The 25,151-nt window shown below is 49.7% G+C and overlaps 8 protein-coding genes across 8 annotated transcripts; 4 read left to right on the top strand and 4 right to left on the bottom strand.

Annotated features, from left to right (window-relative positions):
- Positions 1 to 590: 590 nt before the first annotated feature.
- On the top strand, positions 591 to 2,499 carry F4807DRAFT_454723 (Pex24p-domain-containing protein; the record flags this gene model as incomplete). The annotated part of the gene is made up of 2 exons (XM_048000616.1): positions 591 to 1,943; positions 2,005 to 2,499. 2 exons carry the CDS (start codon positions 591 to 593, stop codon positions 2,497 to 2,499), a joined length of 1,848 nt encoding a protein of 615 aa, XP_047848844.1.
- A 408-nt stretch (positions 2,500 to 2,907) lies between these two features.
- F4807DRAFT_472082 (general substrate transporter) lies at positions 2,908 to 5,611 on the bottom strand (the record flags this gene model as incomplete). Its single annotated transcript, XM_048002986.1, has 9 exons — positions 5,132 to 5,611; positions 4,877 to 4,993; positions 4,452 to 4,652; positions 4,288 to 4,371; positions 4,099 to 4,227; positions 3,573 to 4,005; positions 3,342 to 3,479; positions 3,120 to 3,278; positions 2,908 to 3,060 (listed from the first exon to the last, which is right to left on the bottom strand). Exons 1-9 carry the CDS (start codon positions 5,206 to 5,208, stop codon positions 2,908 to 2,910), a joined length of 1,491 nt encoding a protein of 496 aa, XP_047848845.1. The 5' UTR covers positions 5,209 to 5,611.
- Positions 5,612 to 6,042: 431 nt separating this feature from the next.
- Positions 6,043 to 8,209, top strand: F4807DRAFT_447695 (MFS general substrate transporter). Its single transcript, XM_047999894.1, has 2 exons — positions 6,043 to 6,353; positions 6,446 to 8,209. The coding sequence occupies exons 1-2, from the start codon at positions 6,302 to 6,304 to the stop codon at positions 8,101 to 8,103; spliced, it is 1,710 nt and encodes a 569-aa protein (XP_047848846.1). The 5' UTR covers positions 6,043 to 6,301; the 3' UTR covers positions 8,104 to 8,209.
- Positions 8,210 to 10,988, bottom strand: F4807DRAFT_447700 (polysaccharide lyase family 4 protein). Its single transcript, XM_047999895.1, has 4 exons — positions 10,103 to 10,988; positions 8,715 to 10,036; positions 8,614 to 8,649; positions 8,210 to 8,560 (listed from the first exon to the last, which is right to left on the bottom strand). The coding sequence occupies exons 1-3, from the start codon at positions 10,359 to 10,361 to the stop codon at positions 8,620 to 8,622; spliced, it is 1,611 nt and encodes a 536-aa protein (XP_047848847.1). The 5' UTR covers positions 10,362 to 10,988; the 3' UTR covers positions 8,210 to 8,560; positions 8,614 to 8,619.
- A 1,454-nt stretch (positions 10,989 to 12,442) lies between these two features.
- Positions 12,443 to 14,088, top strand: F4807DRAFT_454727 (glycoside hydrolase family 71 protein; the record flags this gene model as incomplete). Its single annotated transcript, XM_048000617.1, has 7 exons — positions 12,443 to 12,839; positions 12,966 to 13,034; positions 13,091 to 13,213; positions 13,282 to 13,389; positions 13,451 to 13,672; positions 13,731 to 13,996; positions 14,056 to 14,088. 7 exons carry the CDS (start codon positions 12,443 to 12,445, stop codon positions 14,086 to 14,088), a joined length of 1,218 nt encoding a protein of 405 aa, XP_047848848.1.
- F4807DRAFT_337474 (uncharacterized protein) lies at positions 13,965 to 15,550 on the bottom strand. The gene has a single exon (XM_047995344.1). The coding sequence runs from the start codon at positions 15,422 to 15,424 to the stop codon at positions 14,249 to 14,251; it is 1,176 nt and encodes a 391-aa protein (XP_047848849.1). The 5' UTR covers positions 15,425 to 15,550; the 3' UTR covers positions 13,965 to 14,248.
- Positions 15,551 to 17,551: 2,001 nt separating this feature from the next.
- On the top strand, positions 17,552 to 21,259 carry F4807DRAFT_337527 (uncharacterized protein). Its single transcript, XM_047995346.1, has 3 exons — positions 17,552 to 17,603; positions 17,718 to 18,469; positions 18,555 to 21,259. Exons 2-3 carry the CDS (start codon positions 18,083 to 18,085, stop codon positions 20,757 to 20,759), a joined length of 2,592 nt encoding a protein of 863 aa, XP_047848850.1. The 5' UTR covers positions 17,552 to 17,603; positions 17,718 to 18,082; the 3' UTR covers positions 20,760 to 21,259.
- Positions 21,260 to 23,169, bottom strand: F4807DRAFT_337511 (Aldo/keto reductase). The gene has a single exon (XM_047995345.1). It carries the CDS (start codon positions 22,948 to 22,950, stop codon positions 21,760 to 21,762), a length of 1,191 nt encoding a protein of 396 aa, XP_047848851.1. The 5' UTR covers positions 22,951 to 23,169; the 3' UTR covers positions 21,260 to 21,759.
- Between the last annotated feature and the right edge of the window lie 1,982 nt (positions 23,170 to 25,151).

Consider the following 25,151-nt stretch of genomic DNA (forward strand, 5'->3'; position numbering starts at 1 on the left):
AGAAAAAGTAAAAAAAGGTCGGTTCGCATCGTGCGCAGTGACAACTTTTTTTTCTTAAATTAACGGCCCTTGATGGCTGCTCTGGTAAGTTATCCATTAATATTTTTATTATTCATACATTCGAACATTCATACATTCATCCATATTCTCATTCATATGCAACATATACACACCCATACATAAAGTACAGCTTGCATACGTATTCCTCCACCGTTGTCTTAAGTTTAATGAAGGCGTCATCAGACCGGTGGATGAATAAACCAAATATACCAGTTCTACGAACTGCGTAATCCTCGACGCTCTTAGCCTTAAACCCCTTCAGCCTCTTTCCAACTCCACCTTCGGCTTCGCATCTAGGCAATCTCTAGGCAGACGAAACAAAACATGTTTACGCATCACGATTAAAAGATTGACCGACTAATCCTATCTTCTACCTTCTCCCTTGCTGTCGTTTCTATTGCTACTTCTACTTCTACTCCTACTTCTATTTCCGGTTCCGTTTCTGTTCCTGTTTCGGTCCCTCCTCATGCCTGCTTAATGCTCATGCTCTTCTCCTTTACGCGCTTTAGGATACACCTTGGATGACACACATGTCGACTCCGAAATCTGCTCCCCGCGGCGACGTCGATGGCTACGGTTTTGCTACCCCTTCCGATCTTCCGCCAACCTACGCTCCTCCTACCTACGCCTCCTTCTCTCCCGCAAACCTTTCCACCGCCGCCTCGGCTGCCAAGCGAAGATCAACTATCCTCGTCCACCAAAAGTCCCCGCTGCTGCTCGCTACACCTCCCCAGATCACCCGCGCCCTCGCTTACAGCCACCCTTTTCTCTTACCCCTGAACAAGCTCGTGGGATTGTTGACCTGGACTACCGGTGATCCGTGGGAGAGCTTCTTGCTGCTAGTGGTCTTTTGGGCTACCGTGCAGTATGGAGACGTCGTCGTACAGTTTGCCGGCCCCATCGCGGTCGTCATGGGCATTATAGGCGGCATGTATGGACGGCGGTACAGTCCGCTGTCTAGTAGCGGCTGGGCCGAACATCCGAGCATGGCTGGCGGCAAAGACAAGAAACCGTCCGGCGCATCTGCTATAGGGGGCGCAAACGGTCAGCATCAGCGTAATGCGAGTGAGATAACAAGCACGAGGCACCAGAAGACGTTGGACGAGATCGTAGATACCGTCAAGGTCTTCACGACGAGGTGCAATATCTTGCTCGAACCGTTGCTTGAGATGACGGATTTCCTATCTACTCAGCGGACTGCGACCAGCGCGACCACCAGGCCGGCGCTCACCACGTTGTTTGTTCGAATACTAGCAATTACTCCCGTTTGGGTTGCCTTGACGCTTCCGCCCCTGAGGATTATAACTACGAAGAGGGTCGTCTTGGTATTTGGCACCCTACTCCTTACGTGGCACTCGAGAGTCTGCCGAGTATCCCGGACACTCCTATGGCGGAGTGCTACGATGCGCAGGCTGGCGAGATTAGTGACGGGATTACAGTTCGACGAACCTGCCAAGTCGAAGCTTGACGGCGCCAACGGTATTCAGACCAATATCGCCATAGGTTCTAAGACGAAGCAACACAACGAGACTGCGAAAGTATCATCGTCTGCCCTAACAGCTGCCCTCAAGCGTAGCGGTCGCTCCGGGACCAAGGATTCGGGCGTGCGCTTTACTTTCATCATATACGAAAATCAAAGACGCTGGCTAGGTCTGGGGTGGACGAATAGCCTGTTCGCGTACGAACGTGCCGCCTGGACGGATGAGCACAACAACCCTGTTCCTCCGAAAGACGAATTCGAGCTGCCGGAAGTGGAGGACGGACATGCGAGGTGGAGGTGGGTCGAAGAGAGTAAATGGCGAGTCGACGGCGCGCCCGATCTTGATGAGGCCGATTATGACACCGACGCGGGCAAGAATGGATGGGTTTTCTACGACAACAAGGCATGTGTTCTGTGCAACCCCTAGGTTGGTGAAGTTTTTAGTATTGCTGACAACCAAGTAGTGGCAGAACGGTCGTCGAGGCAATGATGGGTGGGGTCGATGGACACGACGCCGCAAATGGTATCGTGACGCCGAACTCGTTGAGGTCACAGATAACGCCTCTTCTCCCCCGCCTCCCGAGTTGCCTGCTCGACCACGACCCGCTCCGACGCTCAGCTCGGAAAAGGTCGATGTCTCTACTTTCTCTACTTCCAATCCAGAAATCTCTACGAGCCTGGAGCCGGACAAGAATGGGTCGTCAAAGGAGGAAGACGACGCGGTCTCGGTCCTCAGCACCTCGTCCAAGTCGGCTAGGCTCAGGATGTCTGGCCCCCCGTTACGTCGGCGGACCACAGGCGGCACACATCGATCTAGGAGAACGAGCGAAGCCGCTAGCCTACGTTCTAACGATGACGAAGGTCGCCTGACACCGGCGCTCGAGTTGGAAATCCAGGGGCATGGCAAAGACCAGGGGCAATGGGGTATCGGAGACGAGGCTCAGATGGGCCTCGAATGAGAGATATCATTCAAATGACCATCTAAACCGATCACTCTATCACGATCACGACGGATAATAGCAATAGCATTGGGTAGGCGTTCTGGTAGATACCAACGAAATGTGATATTTATTTCTCCTTTCTGCATATCGCTTGTAACGGTCTGACTAAAGAACGATAATCGAACAGCACATAGCATCAATCTGTTCGTTAAATAAATGGAAAATTCGTTATGTATGGTAAGCTACCTGGGTCTGCCTATATCCGACGATGCCTCTGATTATTACCACAACCTCCAAAAGATCCAGATGTTGATCCTATTCGTATCATATTTCTTTGTCCATAAGGTCAACTAATGAGAATAAACGCTGTCACGATAGAGCCTACCCTGATCTCTTAATTCAGAGCGCGTTCCTCCAATGACACCGTCAGCTCTGCGATGGACGGCCAACATTCTTAGGTAGCACCGGTTCGGAATGTTCGTCAACGTCTTCCCCGACCCCCCTGATAGCCTTGTTGAATAGCAGGTCCATGTCCTCCAACGGTCGTCCCTTTGTCTCGGGGTAGAAGAGGATGATGATCTGATTCGGGAGGTTAGGATTTATGAATTCATATACGAACTGGCGACGTAGGAACTTACAGGGATGCAGACAAAGTTGACTGCCATAAAGAAGAAATAGATATTGGAGCCAATTGTATCAATGCCAACAGGCCAAACTTGGGCTACGACAATGGAGCCAATAGCTCCGCCTGATGCGGAAAAGTTAAGCCCACGCGCTCGGACAGAAGTTGGGAATATCTGAATCTGACGTTAAAATTCCCATGGCTCATTCAGGACGGCACTTGAATATAGGTATCGTACCTCGGAGCCGTATACCCAAGCTGCTGGGCCAAAACCCATACTATATCCAAGAGCGTAAACAAAGATGAACACAATACAAACCACGTCGGCGGCTTTATTCGTGTTGTCCGGATAAACCTGTCCCAGCACCCCATTGATCTTAGGGTTAAAGCATTAATGAATCATATACCGTAAACTGTATATCATCAAAGGAGAGCCGAGGGAACGCAAGCAAATTCATAATCGACTCACCAACATGCTAAACCCCATCGCAACGCAACCTGCAGTCAGCGTCACCCTACGGCCGAGGTGGTCGATGAGGAACATCTCGATAACCGTCATGCCGATCTTTAGTGTCGACTCGATACCTCCAGCTAGTAATGTCACTCTCGTGGGTAAGCCAAGTTTTGCAAAAAGCGTCGGCAAGTAGTATTTCATAGCTGTAGCGCCGCACATCTGTGCCATGAATTGGAGCAGGGATGCGCGCCATAGGCGCTCGAACAAGCCTCGATCTCTGAACAAGGACAGCCAGTTTGCTTCTCTTGATGTATGGTGCACCTCTACGTCCTCCTTGATGCGCATCAACTCGGCATCGATCTCTAGCTCCGTGAAACTACCTTCACGCAGCCAATACAATGACTTATGCGCCGCGTCGTAGTGACCGTGCTCAATGAGCCAGCGCGGACTGTATGACTTGTTAGCCATGTTCAACCAGGTAGTTCGACAGCCGCCGCTGTTTTTTTTTTTTTTTACTCCAGTTATAAACGGCGGGACTTACGTCTCAGGGAGAAACGGAAGTCCGACTCCAAAGATGAAGCATGGGATTAGTACAACGGCGAGAGAAACGCGCCAGGAGACAAATAAGTCGTGTTCCGTGGTGTTCCAGAAAGTCACAGCATATCCGACCCTATCGATTCTCCCGTTAACATATCCTCGTCACCGGAGGTCTAATAAAATGAGGACCTACCAGAACCCAGCTGCTAAACCGCCAACGAAACCGACGTGGTTCAAAACGACGTATTTTCCGCGTTTGCCGGCCGGGGCCACCTCACTAAAAGGCAGTGTTAACAGACTCACACAACCATTACTAGGAGAAAAAGGTGGACGAGGGGGGAGTGAGGGAGGGACAACCTTTGATACAATGGAACAGAAGTCGATAGCATTCCTACGCCAATACCCGATATTATGCGGCCTATAATCATCATGGCATATGCTCCGGACCCTGTTGCACCACACTCAAAAGCATTGCCGACGGCGACGATGAGAATGCCGGTCAGAGCCGCGTAGCGCCGCCCAAAGAGATCACTCGCCGGATGGGAGATGAAAACATAGCTCAACCCTGACATTTTTCAGTTTTCGGCATAGGCAAAGACGCTGCCTCTCAAAGGCATATGGATAACCATGTATAGGAAGTTTCAAGAGGCTCTTCCGCAGCGACCAACCATGAACTAAGATAGGGGGATACTAGGAGCCGTACACGATGAAAATCACTCACTACGTCCAGATTAGTTTATGCAGCAGTCAATCAAAATCAGACTGTTTTAATAGAAACACACCAAGTTCCAAGGTAATAAATAGCGGTAATCACCCCTTTTCGTGACGGAGTAAGGTGACCCATGATCTTAATGAACCCGGGATGAACAAGAACAGACGAAAGGATACCGACATTATACCTACGTAGAAAGTATTAGCAACGACTCCTAATGCTTGGGTTTATGCCTCAAGAGCTTTATGGGGCGTGGGGTTCGGATTGCCGATTATCGATGAATAGGGTTGATGGAAATACTGAAGTAGAGTAGGTAGTTTCTCACCCCCAAACGAATGAGCCAACCGCAAAGAAGATGCACAATAGATGAAGCCGGATATCTGCTTTCGTTACTAACGTCATCGCAAATATATTCGCAAGTATTAAGATACAGAAAAAAAACAAGGCAACAAAATCTACAAAGTCTTCTGGCGTTACCTACGGACCAAAGTCAGGCCTGGGACGAAGGCGGGAGGGAAGCAAAAGAAAAGATATCCATTTCAAGACCTATAAATGCTGAAAACTAATAACTTATTCATACTGCCACAAAACAGAGTAAAGCGGGACACTTCACACCCTCCTGTGAGTTCCGATTCGGCTTATAGTCTGACGTTGCCCCCGCGTCGCGATGTTCCTCTAGTAGAGCTGTCAAGGCAGCCTCACTCAGCTTCCTATTCTGTAACAAGAACATTTATATATATCTGCCCATCCTCTTATGAATGACTGCCGCAGCGAAGAATAGCCCGCATGTTACCCCCGCATTAGCTGTCCATCCAGGTTGTGAGCCCGTCTATTCGTCTTAGTTGGGTGCCATGATGGTATGACATGGCTAAGGGGGAGACCAACCCCTGTTATTTCTCCGATATCTTGGTGTCTGAAAATGCAAGCCAAGGCTCATCTAGTACGACTCTATATACTTGTGTAGAGACACGGACGGCGGACGATATATTGGAGGCGTCAAGTATCATTGGGCGCGGATAAATTGAATTTGGTACCACCCTGAATACCACCTGAATTGCCGTTAAAGACACATCGGTTCGGGACAGCATGGGCTCTGGATCCGGTGTGTTTTACTGAATGTGGTCTGGATAATTAGCTTATTGCCACGAGCCATCCGGGATGAACGAATTTGGTGAAGACGAGACAACGAGCATTTAGCCCTTATGAAGACATATCTACCTGAGTGAGCTTCCGTGGAACAGATCTAAAAGGATGACCATAGTACGTTGTGTCACTCTTAGTTTATGTATACTTATTAGAGACCGGATACGACTACATTGTGTAATGGAATATGTATCTCATTCTTTCTCCCCTTTTCTCGTTGCGTTACAAGGGATAAGAATTGTGTCTTCTCTATCAGTATAACGAGATCAGAAATTATTTAAGGCTAGATGACCAGTTACGGCACTGGAACTGAACAGCTTCGACTTTATCGGCATAACCCTTTAAATATAACATGGGCCGAGAAGCAAGTAACGAGGGCAGTGTTTCTGTGAGCTCGGCGAACGGTAAGGGTTCTACCTCCACGACCATCGACAATAAATCCCACGGAGAAGTTATCATAACATGTTGAAACTGATAGACTGTTATTGGTCATAAGACCTACCAGATCCCACACCTATAGCTCGCGGGGATCTCGGAGGCGAGCAGATTCGCCTCCAATCGACGGCGGCGTCGAAGACAACACAGGTTCGATGGCGTGACCTTCCGAACAAGGATCAGCTATTCATCCTTTCACTCTGTCGCCTGTCGGAGCCTCTCTCAAACGTCTGTCTCTTACCTTATATATTCTATCTCGTCCGCTCGGTCCTACCACCGACCTCGACCCCCTCAGACGGCGATGAAGTCCCAGAAGCTGCCGAGGCGACGGCCGCTCGCATCTCCGAGTTCTCCGGCTTGCTGATTGCCTCATTCCCGCTAGCCCAGTTCCTCGTGAGTCTGCCGTGGGGAAAGTTGTCGGATAAACACGGGCGGCGCCTCTCTATCGTTGCCGGGCTCGCGGTGTCGGTGCTGGCGAACGTTGGATTCGGGTTCTCGCGGTCCTTCGGCGCTCTATTGTTTTGGAGGATCTTGGCCGGCTTCGCAAACGGAAACGTCGGTATAATGCGCACGGTAACGGCGGAGGTGGTGCGCGAGCGAAGATACCAGACCAAGGCGTTCCTTCTACTGCCCTTGGTATTCAATGCCGGTATGGTGGCAAGTCTGGCTTTAGGGGGTTGCCTCGCTGAGCCTGTCGTCAACATGCCGTGGCTCTTCGGGCCGGGCGGTGTCCTTAATACGAGTCGGAATCCCGACGGCGTAGCTTGGGCTCTTGAGTTTCCGTATGCGCTTCCTGCGCTCCTCAACGCTGTCGTGCTGGGTGCTTCTCTTATTCTAGCTGTAGCCGGTCTAAAAGAAACACTTCCCGGAAAGGAGGGTCAGAGTGATGTCGGCTTAAAAGCCGGAGCGGCGATTACGCGATGGGTCGAGCACATACTGCGTAGACGACAACAGTACATAAGAATAGATAGCGGCGAAGATACGTTCCTAGGGCAAGTTCGGCCAGATTTCGAGAAACCCAGACCAGAAGCAACAAGTGTTGGTCGTCAGGAGCTCCCTTTTCGAAACATCTGGACACGCAAAGTACTATGCGCTTTGGTCTCGTTTGGATTGCTCCCACTACATAATTCGGCCTTCATGCATATATTTCCTGTGTACCTGAGCAGTCCACCGGCTGACAATGGCGAGGCATCCTTCTTTGCCTTCGCCGGCGGTTTGGGTTTGCGCTCTTCGACTATCGGCATGTGGCTCTCAACCTTCGGCATCTGCGGTATCTTATTGCAGCTCCTCATATACCCACGACTACAGACACGTATTGGAACAAGAGGCGTCTTCCGGATTGCCTTGGTTTTGTTTCCAATCACGTACGCGGCAGCACCCTATCTGTCGCTTTTAGCAGGCGAGGACGACGGGGCGTTACGTTGGGTATTCTTAGGGCTAGTAGTGTGCTCTCAGATCATGGCGCGTACGATGGCCATACCGAGTACCGTCATTTTATTGACCGAGGCGGCGCCCTCAAAGACGGTCTTAGGAACCGTCCACGGAGCCGGAAACATGCTTGCGAGTCTAGCCCGCACGGTTGGACCGGCCGTTGGGGGTTACGTGTTTGCGTTAGGAGTCCAAGAGGGTATCATTGGACTTGTTTGGTGGTTGTATTTAGTAGCTATTGCATTGTGTGCTCTGGGTTGGTCGTATCTGATGGAGGGAGATGAATACTAGATTTGGACTCGGCAAGCTCCTACGCTTGGTGCTCTTTATAGGTGATTTTGTTAGCGCGGAAGAGCATCAATACTCTGGCCAGTTGAATCACCAATATAAACTGGATTCTGTCTATATAGGCCTGCCTCTTATGCAATTCATCCTAACTCAGTCCTTCCTATAGGTATATTCTTCAAGAAGCTGCCTATTAGGTACTCACCTAGATAACTAAGAGGGTAACAACCATACCTATGTAGGTATACAACACGGACGACTACCTGTATCTGATTATTTCAATCAATCTGGCCCACATGATAGTATGAACATTGGCAGTACCTATACAGTAAAGAACTACATAGGTACGTAAGGGGGGCGGAAACGTGGAGCGTACGTCTAGGTACGCTCTTAATGTCTCCAGACAAATAATACTATAATAAACAAGTTCTTTAAGGAATTAGTTACATATACCCCTGGAAAGCTGTTATTCGGATCAATTATTGCTCCTATAGGCGTTGGTATATGCTCATATACCTAGTATCATGTGAAGAGCTCAACTGCATCGAAAATCTGTAGTTATTCCCATTAATTCTAATTCGGTCTACGCAGAACGAGATCATGACGATAGTACTTACGAAATTTGGGTTTAAGAAAGTGGTGCCGCCGCTTCCTGATATAGATGTGATCGTGATGGTATTCGCACCGGCCACGAGAGTCCCGGAAGGGATGCTCACGTCGTAGACTTCACCATAGCCACGGTATGCCCCACGAGTCACACCACGACTATCGATTTTAGTAGGAGCGGAAGGGGCTGTTGCGGTCCAGGAGTTAACCTTGGCTTGTGGGCGGGCTCCGCTGAACGACAGGGTGGTTGCAATTCGGAGGGTAGCAGCGCCGGGGGCGGAAGCCAGAGTAAACTTGATAGTCACTGGGTTGTTGACCGTCTGGAATAGAGCCATGGGGAACTGGCCTAAGGACGAAGAACCGACGGTGTAGGTGACAGGATTCCAGGCGGCCATGCGAGAGTCGGAGGGGTGCATTCGGAGGAACTTGTCCGCGTTAAGAAACCCGGTGGGCTGGCCGTCGTATTCTCCAATTTTCCATAACGAGTTTCGCGACCTTTCGGTACTAGCAATGTCCTTGGATGTTGTCTTGCCGGCGCTGACGGAAATTCCAGTCGCAGTAGCGACCTTATACTCGCCTTGATATAGAACCATGGTATAGGTGCCAGGCTTCATCGCGGGTGACGTAAAAGCACCGTTGGACGATGCGGTGGTCCAGTATTGAGCCTGTGCGTTATACCAATGGACGACGATTTGGAAACTGCTCGAAATCCCAGAGGCAGTACCGGAGACGTGGCCACGTCCAGACTCGGCCACGTAACCGGTGATGCTCAACCCCGAGAAGAAGGACGTGTCGGCGTCGCGTAGCTTGGGCACGCCTGATCGTGAGAAGGTCAAGATGTAAGGTCCGTGAAGCACGTTGGTTCGCCAAGCCTCAGTCTGGACATGGCCGCTGTTCATGTACCAGTAGAGATTAGTGGCGGAGCCAGCATTGTTGCTTTCGATATCGCGGAAGAATGGTCCACCAGAGGAAGATTCGGGGTGCGGCGCCAAGACACATACATGAATGACATCGGAACCTCCATATACGCACTGCGCATCTTTATCGATGAACCGGGTGCTCGAATAGAATTTAGACCGAGTCTCCCCGTCAACGACGAAGACATCAGAACCCTCTACGGTAGCCGAGCTGCCGGAGGTGGTCGACACCTTGCCATAGGGATACTCTTCGGGAAGTACGGATGACTTCAGTCGTGCAATGAAGCGCAGTTCTCCGACCGAAGGTTCCTCCTTGATGTAGGTAGCGAGATAGATGTTGCTTTCCCCTTCCTTAACCACCATGTAATGAGTCAAAGTCGAAGTTGTGCAGGTCACTTTGACATGATTGACGGAACCTATGTAGAAAGTAAGAAGGCTTCCGACACCGAATCGTCATCCGTCTCTTGTGAGTAACAACATACTGGCTGTGACTGACTCGACCTTGACGGTTGCCGAACCAAGGCCAGACGACAACTGGGTGCTACCAGAAGAATCCTGGAGCTCCGTGCCACGGTATTTGATCGAGGTGATATCACAGCTACTTCCTTTGACGGTGAAGACTAACGCATTGCTGGAGCCGGCGTCGATGACATAGTTGCCGCCGGACTGGGTGAAGCCAAATGCGGCAAATACTGAGGAAGCAAAAGTCAACACAGAAAAGGAAAGGAGATGTAACAGCATGGTGTTTATCTACGGCTGTGCACCAAAACCTAGTAACAAAAAGGCTCTAATGCAGGCGCGGGAGATCGTCAACCTTAACTACGCAGTAGATCTATGGATTATCATCGACGTAGATACCTACCTACACAGGCATACCTTATATATATACACAAAGTGCGCTCCCCTCTTTCAAAAATACAGAGAGGGTAAACTCCTCTAGACCATCTCGGTCCAGCACAAGACCGAGAAGATGTCCTTTAACTATACGCAGTCTTAACCGCAATAATTTGATGATTGGCGGGATTTAGCTGGGTGGCAGATTGTGGGGTTCAAAACACAGGGTATATAGTCATGGTGAAGAGTCGAGGCGTTCTTGGTATGCCACGGTGTCGGCTGTATAGACAAATCGAGACAGACAGAACAACACTACGAGTATCCAGCAATTAATTATACGCATATCAACGTAGTATTAATGCTAGGAAACTAGCCAGAGCATCCTATACATAGTGGATGATAATTGACGGAATTATTAAAGGAGCAAAGCGAATAAGCCAAGGAGAATATTCTCAAGAGCGTCGTGTTAGGAAGGCCGTTGTCATATAAATAATCGTTCTCCCTACGAAACAACTTTGAATACTAATATTAGTGTTGTCGTTGTTGTTCCTTTTTCTCCTTTTTCTCATGCTCACTTTCGAAGAAAAGGAGGAGAAAAACAGGATAATTATTACGGAGAGCCAAGATCCAATTGTATTTGAGATCGTGAAAATGAAAAGGGGCAAAAAAATGGGGGATCCGATTTATAAAAAGGTCTAGCCGTAAAGGGGAAGAAAGCTTACTGCCTAAACAGGCAGGCCGGCGTGATCTCGAAGCCCTACGACACTCTCCTGTTAATCTACCCAGAACCTAAGCAGTTTTAGCGAGTGAGTTGACTAGGGTATGTATGCAAGATCCGTAAGGGGGCAGTCCTTTTCAGCCGCGGATTGAGGAGCGAGTGACAATGATTGGGTGTTATTTATATCGACCTCCCGAATCTCCGGGGCAGCTGTGCTTGTAATTACAACGTATCATCCAAGTTGAGCTGCACTTAAGAGAAGAGGCGAAGCAGTCGAGAATTGGCAAGATAAATATACGCGAGCACTGAGCTGATCAGGGGAGGGATTTATCACGCTCAAGATCTAAACAAGAAAAGTTGGCCTTTAGTGAGAGGGCCATAGCCTATCCTATTAGATCATCCAATATTTTATATGCATACCTTTCATAGGTAGTTAAGTCTTACATCATGCTAAACTTGGTATTTATTGAAGCCCCTATTGTTTTATTACATTATGATCTCCACAATTTCCATCGTCAAAATACAGAGCGCGGAGCTGAACCAGCGTCGTCCCGCCTTGCCTTGAGTTCGTGGCATGTTCTCGACCACTAGGTTTACCGTTTTCGGTTGGCCTAATGATCCTCTGGCTGATTCACCGTCCTGGAGGAAATAAGCAATAAATATGTGAATATCGTAGTAAGACTATCATTATTGTTAAGGCTAGGACACTCTTGGTATCTGTGACTAAGTGCACCTCTTATGGGAGAGCTTCAATACTTCCATCTTACTCATCTTTCACCGACGCTCTTGAACTTGTGTGGTATGTATTCGTAGCCTGACAACAGCTTCATCTCGTCCGGCTCGGATATATCAAGCGAACACGAGAGTAATGATGATGAAGAAGAAGAAGGTTTCGTCGATATTGCCGGCCTATGGCCGCTCTCGGCCCATTCCCTCAACCTCCCATGTAGCTCTGCAGCCACCTAGGCATAGCCCACCCCCTGATATGACCTAGTCGTGAGTAGGATTTAGACTTAAGTTTAAATATAGGATCTGCAATATCGGGGGCCATTGTACGCGCACACACACGCACACGTATATATACATCACGACTATCCCCTATGTTAGACCCAGTCGATCACTTTCGACAACGGTTTCAACCACAGCCTCGTCACATTTTCTAGCTTTATCCACAAAATAACGACCGCAGTGCTTCACTCGTTCAAGAATGCGTCTCAACGTCGCAGCAGCGGTTGCGCTGCTCGCCAGCTCCGCTGCGGCTGGGGTTGCCATGCCTCGGCAGGCGAGCGGTCGCCAGGTCTTCGCACACTATATGGTCGGCCTGACTGACGGACAATCCCAGGACCAATGGCAGCAAGATATCACGGAAGCCAAGTCAGCCGGTATCGATGGTTTCGCTTTGAATGTCGGGTCCGCGGATTCGTGGAATAGCGAGCAGCTACAGCTAGCCTACGACACGGCTTCCTCTAACAGCTTCAGCTTATTTCTATCCTTTGATATGGCCGCTAGCTCCTGGACCGTTGACCAGGTTGTTTCGCTCGTTAACCAATACAAGGGCGCCAGCAGCCAGCTCAAAGTTAATGGCAAGCCGTTCGTCTCGACCTTCGAAGGGCCAACCTGGGCCGACAACTGGGCTTCGGTGCGCTCTGCTACTGGTGATATTTTCTGTGAGTATATACCCCGGGTCACTTGGTATGGCTTTGCAGAGTTGTCGGATTCATTGGTCAAATCCCTACAACTCTCGAGTCATGCCGAGGTCGTATAAAGACACACACTAATCCGAAATGTCGCAGTGGTACCTGACTGGTCCTCATTGGGAGCCCAGGGAGTCGGCGGCAAGTTAAGTCAGATCGACGGTGCTTGTAGGTGTTTCCCATCATCTAGCAGCGTCAATCGTCGTTTCACTAACGCGATATAGTCAACTGGGGCGCGTGGCCAGACGCAAACCAGTATACGATGACGACCGGAAACGACCAGGCATACAAGTCAGCTCTCCAGGGCAAGCCGTACATGATGGGAGTCAGTCCTTATTTCTACACAGGTATAAGATAGTCCACCTAATCCTCAGACTACACGGACAATGACCAGGAGCTAAATCACGAAATGCAGACCTCCCCCAATATAGCAAGAATTGGTACTCGTCTAGCGATTCTCTGTGGTATGACCGCTGGACGCAAGTCTTGGATATTCTACCTGAATACGTCGAGATTATCACTTGTAAGTCCATTACTGCGCATGCTGACGGCTAAATTCTTGAATTGGCGACTAACACGAGCAGGGAATGACTTCGGTGAGTCTAGCTACATCACCGATCCGGTTGCCGCACAAATCGTGAGCGGTGCCGAGGGATATGTCGATGGGTTTGGACACTCGGCTTTCCGCTTCGTGCTGCCCTACTTCATCAGTGCCTACAAGGCTGGCAACGCAAACGTAGACTTGCCCTCGGAGGGAGCTGTAGCATGGTACCGAACCACGCCAGCGACGGTGTGCGGCGATGGTGGTGAGTAGCAGTCACATTGAACCATCACCAATTGTCCTTATCTAACACCTAACCATAGGTACCGTATGGGGCCAAGGTGGAACCGCTTCAGCAGCAGGTGGTACGAAAGACGTAATTTCGATCATTGTGCTATCCAACACCCCCGGCGACATCACTGTTGCCATCGGAGGGTCGAGTCAGAGCGTCAGCGCGTCCAGTTCGGTCGGCAAGGCCTCGTTCTATGAGGTAGACTTCAGCGGAAAGTCCGGCGCTGTTACTGTCACGGTCAACGGCAAGTCGACGACCGGACCTGCGATCTCAACTGAATGTCCATCTTCAGGTCATGTAAGCCCCCCAGTCCATGGCATGTCATTTGTGTACGCGGAACTGACAAGCGGAATAAGGTTAACTTCAACGCGGTCGCGATCCAGGTGTGATGAGATATCCTATTCAGAGTGCGGCTGCGGGAAGTTCGTGTCTGCTAGTTTTGAATTCCTAGTATGCCCTAGCTCCGGAGAGGTACTTCATCCTTTAATCTTGACGGGCAATATGTATATATATCTTCTTCTCAAAATTTACTCAGTTGGTACGGCACACCTAGTCTGGTTTTTTAATTCCGACTTGGAATTTCTCTGCCCAGTCGGTGAATTCGTCTCTTTGACCTTCCCAGGGTTTCATGAGCATCTCTGACGCGGCAAAAGCGTCGAAGAAGCAAGAATCCACGGCACGGTCGATAGAGTCGCGATCTAGCTCGTAGAATGCGCAGGCCACTTCGCCGAATCGGTGCGGTAGTCTCTTTAGTAAAGGAAATACTTCATCAAGGCGTTGGGCGACCGGTATCTCTGTAGTATTGGGGAGCGGTGGTAGAGTTTTGAGCCGCCTCTTCACGATAGCGGTATAAAGTAGAGTAGTGAGTCGTAGCCGTTTCATACAAGACTCAAGACGTTCTCTAAACTTGTCCGGGTCATCTCTGGGTATGTGGCGGGGATTCATGAGATCATCGAGCATCTCCTGCGTCGAGATGTGCGTGTTTTGGATCTGGTTCGTGACATTGTTGATATCGTCCTCGTTCCCATTCTCATTCGCACCGTCCTCGTCCTCGCCCTCGTCAACTTCCTCGCTGTATTCCTTCAATTCTTCCAGGATATCCTTCAAGGTATCCCTGTATTCCTCCACCTTCCTGACAAGCAGTCCGGCAATACCCAGGTTCTTGAGAAGAATTACGTCGTCGCAAGCAGCCCATATGACGCCAGTAGTGGCCATACTGCCCTTTCCTCCCTGGGTACCGTTCTTCTGCTCATTAGACAGAACATTTCCATCCAGAGGTATAATGCCGACGAAGCTCTTGAGCTCTTTCAACACTCTATAGCATCGCCAAGAAAGGTCTTGGCGAGCCACAGTAGTATATTTGTTGACGTCGCAAACTTGGACGGCGGAAGCGAGAGCAGGGATAGGACCAGCAACGAGCTCTTGAAGGACCTTAATTATAGCCGAGGGGGTGAAGGGTTTGTTGATAATGAGCAGAGATAGCTTCGTTGTGTGAGCCTTTATTAAAGTGGCGGAGTCGTGGGCGAGGGAAAGAGGATCTACTGGTTTGATTGACGAGGATTGTGACGGTGGTGACGGTAGCGACGACGACGACGATGGCGCCGTGGCAGTTTCGGAAGCGCCGTCATGAAGAAGCGCTTCGAGCTGAGAAATGAGGTCTATCGTAGATTGTACTACCGTTTTCAAAGACTCGATAGAGTCGCCGGCTGCGTTATTACCAGCCATGACTACCTACTTATAGGTATTGTACCTAACGCAGAATCAAGTGTAGAACAGAGTTGAGTTGATTAAATTTTATTTTATTTTATTTTATTTTTCATTTCGTTCTGTAACTGCGGGGCAATCTTTAATGCCCCGCCATTTACCCCAAATACGCTGCTGACTAAGGGTTCGTTTTTAATTCTTATGTCTTTTACCCGTAATAAGCGAACCCATTTAGGTGTTTAAACGCGCTTCATATAAGTACCTAGGTATACGATATGACGATGTCTAAAGATCCAGGTTCAGGGTCAAGCCGAATTTCTAGGTGACTTATTCGAATGAACAGTGTCTTCCACTGAATAAGCTGTCAAGCCTTGCGAGATGATGAGCATCGTGGCCCCTGTTTAGATCAACATGGCTCGCACGGCAAAGACTAGGTACGTAAACATAATTTGACATTGTCGATTTGCCTTGATGAACCTGTGACACTTTTCTGTTCTGAGGTGGTTAGCTACGCGTAAACGGTTCAAGACGAGTGCACGTCCTTAAATGTGTGTATTCGGTGGCAGCAATTCGAGAGCAAGGGCTTTAAACGTCATCGTAGCTGAATGCTAGATAGCTAATATATAATTCCTGCGGCGGTTTTTGTTATACTTGGACTAAATAGACAAACCATGATTTGAATCGGTGACATGTTCGGGGTTAAGGGAGAAATGAATAATATATTCATCGTGACAGGATAGTGACGTTGAAAAAGAAGATTACATGCAGCTTGATAATTAAGTATATGTAGTTAATCATATGTATGCAACTATGCATAAATTGACCCCTCGTAAGTGAGGCTCGACGAGCTAATGGAAAGGTTGTGGATGGAGAAGTACTTTGAGGTTGGGTAGGGGCCAGGTACCTACTAGGTACTTAGTTGATCATGTAGGTGCGTAGGTTGCGGTACGGATCCGGGATTGGGATAAGGACCCAAGTACATTGTGGAGCTACCCAGATATGAATGTACTGCGTAAATTGGTACAGGTACTGACCTCGGATTGTCCCCCACCTCTGAACTTTCAAGCTTGACTTTCCACCTCTTCACTTGAACTTGACCTTACCTAGGTAGGTACAGTACAGTAGGTAGGTACCTAACATTACTTGGTCGTATCCATGATTTCACCTTCTATCACAAATAGCGCGGAATCATCAATTCTCTTTTCTCCCCTTACTCTACATAGTACCTAGTACGAAGTGCATCGGTGGTAAATAGCGGAGGTCTAGTGTGTCCTTTTTCTCGGTGCACATAATAATGATAATATAGGTATCTATTCCATTCCTTTCTCCCTTTCTTTTTTCTTTTCCTACGGAATAAGAATACAGGCGAAGATAATTGAATTGAGTCAAAGCAAAGCAAAGCAGATCAAGTCTGAGCAAAACTTAAAGCTGAACTGACACCTAAGGCAGTCTGGGCATTCTAGAGTCGAGATTTCTAGCCGACTATACCGAGCTACCGACCTAGCGGCAAGATTGAATTCGAGGAACTAGCGAATTGTAGAGCTAGACAACCAGCCAAGTTCAGCCCTGTGCCTGGAACTGGAACTACACGATACATCCACTAGGTAGTACGTAGAACTGGGGCCAAAGCTGGAAAGTACGAATGGGAACCGGAATACTTGGAAAGACTTGCCCGACTTGCCCAGGCATGGAATAAGAAATAAGGAAATCCCGCCTACGCATTTACGCATTACGCATTACGCATCTACGCATCAACGCATCAACGCTTTCGTCCCCAATCCTTATCAATTCCTATCGGTTCCTATCCGCCCGTACCTTACCTTGCTAAGCTGCTACAGTGCTACCTACGCACTACACTAGAAGGTACAGTGCTTGCCTTTCTTTACATTTTTACCTTCTGGAGGTACATTACCAATTACCACTACATACTGTACCCCGACGCCCTGGCTCTTTGACTACTAGGTACTAGGTACACATATTCTATACCCGGCCTCCGTTCGGTGACGCACCGCACTAGCAAGACTAGCCATTTCCCCAGATGGACTCGGGCTTCATGTCACTGGAGAACAACATCAACAATATGTGTTACCGGTGCCACCACCTCCGCTTCCAACTTCACCACTGACAGCATCTATCTGCCCCCTTGACTTTTTTTACGACTTGGTTAACGTCTATTTCTATCTCTCTATCTGTCTATCTGGTGTGTATATTGCCTATGTTGCCGTCTGCCCGCAACTCTATCCGTCTTGTCTCTTGTCCTTTTATTTCCTTCCTCCGCCTGTGCATTTGGAGCCGCATTCTGACGACCGTACAGTAAAACAGGATATAAATACGGCGCACCCACCGGTCGAGCCTATTAGGTCACACCTTGAAATAGCGATATCCACGCACGAAGGCCCGCGTCCTTTTCACCATCTACTTGATTAGCCCTAATCTACCAACCTCATCCTTCGACCTTCATTAGTCCAATATCCAACATCATACATGTATATGTCCAACATCCTTGCCGATCGGCTTTAACGGTGTAGTCCCCAAGGCTTTTTTTCTTGTTGAAGGAGAGAAGAAGAAAGGAAAAAAGAGAGAAAAAGAAGGGCAAATATTCGTCGCATACAGGTCACGGATCTGCCTAGACGTATCTAGCGCTGCATCTCTCGTGGGCTTCTCTAATAACGTCGAAAGATGGGGAATACGCATACGAAAGATGCGAGGGGTGGTTCCCGTATGGGAGGCCATGGCTCTCACATGGATCCCGGTGGGAGTTCCACCGGTGCTGGGTATCACGGAGATCTACCTGATCGATCGAGGCGTGCTAGTCGACCGGACCTAGGCAGCTTATCGTTGCAGTTCGGCACTTCGTCGAGCTCCCGTCACCAGGATGCTCCCTTTGAGCATCGAGAAACAAAACAGGAGAAGGAGGCACGGCGGCTCGAGAGGGAACGAGTAGCGCGGCTCAAGGAACGCGAACGCAGTATGAGAGAGGAACATGTGGATGGCGGTTATCTGGTTACGATGGGCATATATACCGCATCCGAGGACTTTAACAAGCCCGTGGTTCGTCAATTACAGGTAAGTGACGCACCCTCCTCGTCGCAGTGTCATTTCAGGGTCATCTACCGGCCATGTGACTAATCTTGCGTGTCGGCAACGACAGATCGAAAGAAAGATAGCGCCTTTTTGGCGTGGCTTGGACGACTTCAAGGATAACTGGGCCGAGCATCAAATCATCGCTGCCGCTCGTGGTCTCGATATTCCCCCTGCCGATGAAGTTCCTGAGAATCTTATTCCGCAGCCCAGGTCTGTCGAGTCGCCAGCTACTTCGACGCCGAATCTCACGGTCCCGATGGGCCCTAGAACCCTCTCGATCTCGTCTGACAACCCTGCGTCTAATCCTGGCTCAACCTTGCCGTCTCCCACATCGCCTGTTGCGCCGAGGACTAGCTCACCCTTTAAACCCCATAAGAAGTCTTTGGCCGCAGCTCTCAATCTGTCTCGCAGTGGGCCGCATACGGATATCATTACCCCTCGCGAGATCAATCTGCCTAATGACCCGTTCGTCAACGGCCAGCCCCTCGAAGTATTTTTATATAAAGAAGGAATCGAGTGCCCTCTTTGCCTGATGTACTATCCGCCATACCTGAATCGTACCCGGTGCTGCTGCCAGATCATCTGTAGCGAATGCTTCGTGCAAATCAAGCGCCCCGACCCGCATCTTCCCGAGCATCACGCAGACGACGAGGGTGCCCAAGCGCCGGCCAACCCGGAGGAGCGTGAGGGCGAGCTCGTTATGGAACCGGCCAAATGTCCTTACTGTACTCAGACGGAATTTGGCGTGACGTACGAACCTCCTCCTTTCCGCCGCGGCCTCACATACGCGTTCAACCCGTCTACGTTAGGTGCTATGAGCACGGCTATGTCCTCTTCTAGCTCTCTCAGCTCGACCCTTTCTCCGACTCTAGCTACGCCTTCCGCCAACGCTAATCGCCGGCGGACGCAGAGCGTGTCTGCCAACGCGCCCGGGGTCATCACCACCGACCGCATTCGACCCGACTGGTCTACTAAGCTAGCCGCGGCCCGAGCCCAGCAGAAACGGAGAGCAGCAGCCGCCGATGCCCTACATCATGCTGCTTTCATGATGGGTAACCAGGAACCACGTACGATTTTTGGCCGATCGTCCCGATTCAGTCGTAGGAATACCGGGGGGCATCGGGGTAACGAGAGCCCAAGCAACGGCTCTAACCTACAACCCAACGATGGCGAGGTTGATGTTCCCTCTGCCCCTGATCCGGGTGCTCGTACTGCATCTAGCCGGGTTGGTCCGAGCCGGGAACGGATAGATGCCGCGCATCTGGAGAGTCTCATGATGGCTGAAGCGATAAGGTTGAGCTTAGCAGACGAGGAAGAGCGACGGAAGAAGGCCGAGAAAGAAGCTCGAAAAGAAGCCAAGAAGCGAGAGAAGGAAGACCGAAAAGCCTCCAAAAAGAAGGGCGATGTGTATGGTGGTGGTAGTGGTGGTGGTGGTGGTGGTGGTGGTGCGAGCGCGAGTTCCCTTAGTCTGGGACTTGGGCGAAGGCGTGGCAATAGCGCTGCCAGCAATTTGCGTATGGAAGCTAGCTTGACCGCTGCCAGCTCTACTATCGCTGGTCAAGCTAGCGACCAACCTACAACCCCAGCTTCCGCATCAGCGTCGGCTTCAACCCCGGCGTCGAGCAGCAAAGGGAAGGCCATCGACCGTAGCGATAATGAAGAAGGCCAAAAGAACGATACAGGTGTTGCATCTCTACCAATCCCCGTACCATCACATCCCGCACGAGGATCGTCGCATCTCCGCCAGATGAGCAACGCCAGCTCTGTCAGCTCCAGCGGGCTCGATAGTATACCAGGCAGCTATACTGGCAAGAACCCAGGTGGCGACTCCGAGGACCCACGGTCAAGCGGTCTTAGTTTGGCCGCTCGTAGCGAAGAGGGCGATAGTACGAACTCGGAACCCATGTTCAATTTTCGGAGTCTAGCAGAGATGGTCGGCGTCCCCATTGACGGTGAAGCACAGTCACCTAATAGCGAAGATGTGAGTCCGGGTAGCAAGCCGGCTGATGCCGAGGAGGCTCACGGTGAGCATATAGAACATGCCGCAGGTCCCACCGTAGGCAACGGATGGGGCAGTCAAGGGGAACCGCAAAAACAGGAGGCTCGCCAAGGTAATCAAAGCCCGGCAGAAAGGAGCGAAGACGTCACCTCGCCACCGCCGCAACTCATGGTCACACCCGACACTCCAGCGCCCGCTGATGACGGCAGCGAGGATTCTAAGCGACTCGGGCACGTTAACTTGGCGGAGAGATCACCCGAAGTCACGCAATAAACTTACCCCGTTTCTTCGCTGTTTCTTATGTCCCCGCCACGGGACAGTCTGGTAAAATGGAGACTTTAGGTCCAAGGTTCATGATATTTGCATTAAAGGGGGGGCAGGCACTGTTGACTTTCATTCGTTTGGAGTTAAGGATTGTATACATAGATTACGTGGATTCAATGGTTATTTACATAATCCCCTCGAGCGAGGTCGTTGAGCGATGAGGCATATGGGGATTAAAAAAAAAGTCTCCCTCCTTTCGACGGAAATAGAGATCTCCTAAGCGAATAGGGCGTAGTAGTCTCCTATCTCCAGCGCTGCTGTGAACAATAAATAGCATCATCAACGTATTTGACGCCTTTGTACCTAAACCCACTAGCAGCAACGTCGATGAGAAGATTAAGACAGTGTCAATGGATTGCGCCTACATTAATCGAAGTCGGGTGATTTAAGGCGTTAATAAGTATCGAGGTACTTCTGCGTGACTAAATCTATCCGGTACCAAAGGTCATCGTCAAGCAGATCGCCGCAAGACACATTTGAAATAGGGAAGGGATCAAAAATGGAGAACTCTACGACTAATATATGTATGGGTTTGAATTAACCTAGTGACATGTTGACAACGAAACCATGCCAACACAACATCTAGTAGTGAGCTCCTGCACGATATGTAGGTACCCAGGCAGGTAGGTAATTATTGAAGTTATCGGTTGTCTGAGTACGGGCGTGGAGATGATTTATATCTCCAAAATGTGACGGTGGCATTCGAGCAACACATTGGTACTACATGTCCCAACATAAGAAATATACCTAGTCTTGGTCCTGGATCTATAGTGGGGATAAAAAAGAAAGCAAGATACCATACTACGGTGCTTTAGAGATAAGGCGACGACTATTGCGAACGTTTATCAATCCGCAAGTATAGAAGATCTAACTCCTGAGCAACTACTGATACTAAGATATGTGTATGCATGCCCAGATAACGACCAAGTAACCTGGAAAGAAAGGGGTGTCATACACTCATCGTTGGCAACTCCTCAACGTCTACGCTCATCGGTGATTTAACGTCCTCGGGAGGGTTCCTGGCGTTGACGAATCCGGGATCAGGACTACTCCAGCTGTAGTCCTTCCACCGGCCTAGGACAGCCCACATCTCTTCAACCACCCCCTGAATCTTCTGTCGTCGGTCTGCGCTCCATCGCCGTCGCTTCATCTGTTCGATGTCGGTCGTCTCCGGTGCCAACCCCTCGATCACGCTATTAAAGACACGGTACGTCTCCTCTAATTCGGCAACGCTGGAGATGCCCATGACGCTAACACCGACCCGGTCGGCTGTTGGCAACTTGGGAGTACGGCCACCTCTAGACGCGCCCGCTCGAGCCCAGTTGTCTAAAGCCCAGCGGATTGCGACGACCTCCAGTTTCTCGCCCGCGCCTACCGCGATAGGTACGAGATCCTGACAAGCCTTCCTCAGCCCCTCCGGACTGGGATGCCACTTGGCCATAGGCCCTGCGTCGGCGCCCCTCGTCGTCAGCAGGCCCATGCCCAGCATGCTAGCGTTGAGTACGACATCCACACCGGCGCGTCCGAAACGCGACATCGCATCGGCGCCCAGCGTCGTGTTCTGCACGGTGTAGTGGCCGTAGCTTAGCACAGCATCGAGCGGCTCGCCCGTCTCACGGCTCACCATCTCGGAGAGCGTGCACAGCGTCTCGACGGGGTACCCGCTGATGCCGACATATCGGACAATTCCTTCGCTCCGTAGACGGCGCAGCTCTAGCACGGCGACCAGAACCTCGGACGGGGAGACGAACTCGACGTCGTGCATATATACTAAGTCTAAGTAGGAAGTATGTAGGCGCTCGAGGCTACGCATCACCGAGGACCGGATCCAGGCTGGGCTATAGTCAAAAACGTCGCTGGCGATGCGGCCGGCCTTGGTGACGAGGAAATAAGATGAGCGAGGGTGCTTTTGAGTGACGGATGGGTGCGCCAGCGCGTCGCCCAGGATGCACTCTGAGGGACCGTAGTATGGCGAAGTATCAAAAGCACGGACGCCCAGTTCGAGGGCGCGCGATACGATAGACAGGGCAGGTAGGTCGAAAGGGTTCGGGACGTACTGCGTATTGAACGTAGCCGTACCAAGGATCAGAGGGGGGATGGAGTCGTGGAGGGGTTGACGGTCCGGGACTAGGGAACCCATTGCGAAGACGGGTGGCGGCCGACTCCTGGTCGACTCTATCCAAGGGTATACCAGCAATGTAGCGATGATATTGCGGGAGGAAACCCGGTTGGTTTGTTATGCTATATTATATTGTAGGCCAGAAAATAATGTTACATAGGTATCGGCGGTACAGTCGGGACGAGCACCTGAAAATAAAAATATGGTCGAGGGATTTTCAGGGTCTTGCACATGAAAGTGGGGGGGGAGTAGGGAAATAGGAGAATAGGGAAATCGATCTAGAGGAAAAGAGGTAAAAGCTAAAGGGGTGTGTAGTGAGAAGTTATGCGTGAACGTAAGCTACCTAGTCTGCTGTCCTGGTCGGAATATCCATCTTGATCGTTGTCATCATCGTCATCGTCATCGTCATCTTTATAATAGACGGATCACCATCACTTATACAAACCCCTATGTAGATTCTAACAAAGACGGCTTAGGAAATCGGCGGTGAAACATCTACGAGACAAGGTGACAAGGTGACAAGGTGACAGGCAAGAAGCCAAGGAAAAGAAAAGATGAAATTGGATTCTGCTTATGTCGTACGGAATCGAAGTTAGTGCTCTGTGCATATCTTCTAACTTCTTACATGAAGCGGGAAGCGTTGGTTTGGGTGAATACCTAGGTACCTAGGTCCTACCTACCTAGGTAGGTATCTATGTAGGTAATGAGCAAAGTGGCTTGTCTCCTCTGGGCCTATAGGAAAGAAAGCTCAAGGAGATGTGGAATCTAATCTCGGACTATGCAAGATAACAGAGCTTGGAAGCACGTCATCAAGACTAACTTTTGTCCTATCAGCGATCTTCGCACGCGCACGGTTAGCCTTGTGGCGCCGCTACGGCACTTACCGAGACGAAAACAGCTATCCATGTATCTAAGTACATTGTAACGTAGGAAGGAAGAACCTAAAAATATGAAGCTTAGATAGATATCATCCACCTATGATTTATATCTAATCCTCATGAATACAAGGTACGGTATCCTTTCGCAGCTATGTTCATATAGGATTTAACACCATCAGCCCCGAAACAAGAAATTTAGCCCACATATGCAGCCTACCTCTGTAAGGTAGAAGAACACGGCCTACCTACTATCTTCATCGTTGACCATCGCGTATATCGAAGTGGTAATGCTGGGCATGGGGCAACACTGACCCGTCGACTCTCAATTCCACGCGTGTCTACATTGAGGTCCACCACATTGCATTCATCATCACGTTGAAAGGCAATAAGTCATCAGCCCCCTGGTAATTCAGTTTATACTTGGGAAAACCGCCGTAGAAAACTCCCAGCCCTCCGGGCACCCTCCGGGATGATCTCTTCTAACCTATCGGCGCATTGCAGTTCCAAAAGCAAGAGGGTCGCTAATGGACTCGGAATTTATATCGACGAAATTGTACCTATTTTCTGATTTGTCAATCGCCTCCGGGGAATGGATAGCGGCATGATAGATCTACGATAGCCCCTTCACTCCAGGGCAGGTAGCTTAAGGTGAGAGGACTCATTTCGGCTGATTGGCGTCATGTGTACGTACCATGATCGTTTAGCCGCTTCGATATGATGTTCGAGATCCTTTCATCTTCATGTACTAAAAACTCTATGATTGAATGTGTGAAGATTGATGGTTACTTGTTTGCTTTGGGCTTTAATAGGTAGGAAACACTCCTATCCCCTTAACTGGTAGTTGTCGTCAGGGATTAGAAATAGAGACACAGCTTTACATGATCGAATAGACCGAGCCTAGAATTTTAAGAATCTCAGGTCATATTAAAGGTATATGATCTTGACCCAACCTCGCCTTGCACCAGCTGTGCCTTAATGTACTGACCTATTTATTCAAACCCAAGCTTTGGCGGGTGCTTGGATGTATCATGCCTCCTAATTAATTCCTAGGTAACTAACGATAACTACTAGTTAAGGAGACTAAATCGTATTCACTTCTAGTCGTTCACCTATTGTGAATGACTGATACACTAGAGCATGAGTATATTCTCATGTTAAGCTTATTAAATCGAATAATACTCCATTGGTATGAAGGCAGTGTGAGGGTATGATGATGACAGCAATGGCCGGCAACGCTCTTGTTATTTCATCTTTATTCTTGGTAACTAGGACAACTTAGATAGATACCCAATCAACCCCTAGGAAGTATCACAGTTAACGATTTGTAGGGCATACGAGGAACAT

The sequence above is a fragment of the Annulohypoxylon truncatum genome (genome assembly GCF_022578515.1).
Source record: "Annulohypoxylon truncatum strain CBS 140777 unplaced genomic scaffold F4807scaffold_59, whole genome shotgun sequence".
In the NCBI taxonomy this organism is placed as follows: domain Eukaryota; kingdom Fungi; phylum Ascomycota; class Sordariomycetes; order Xylariales; family Hypoxylaceae; genus Annulohypoxylon; species Annulohypoxylon truncatum.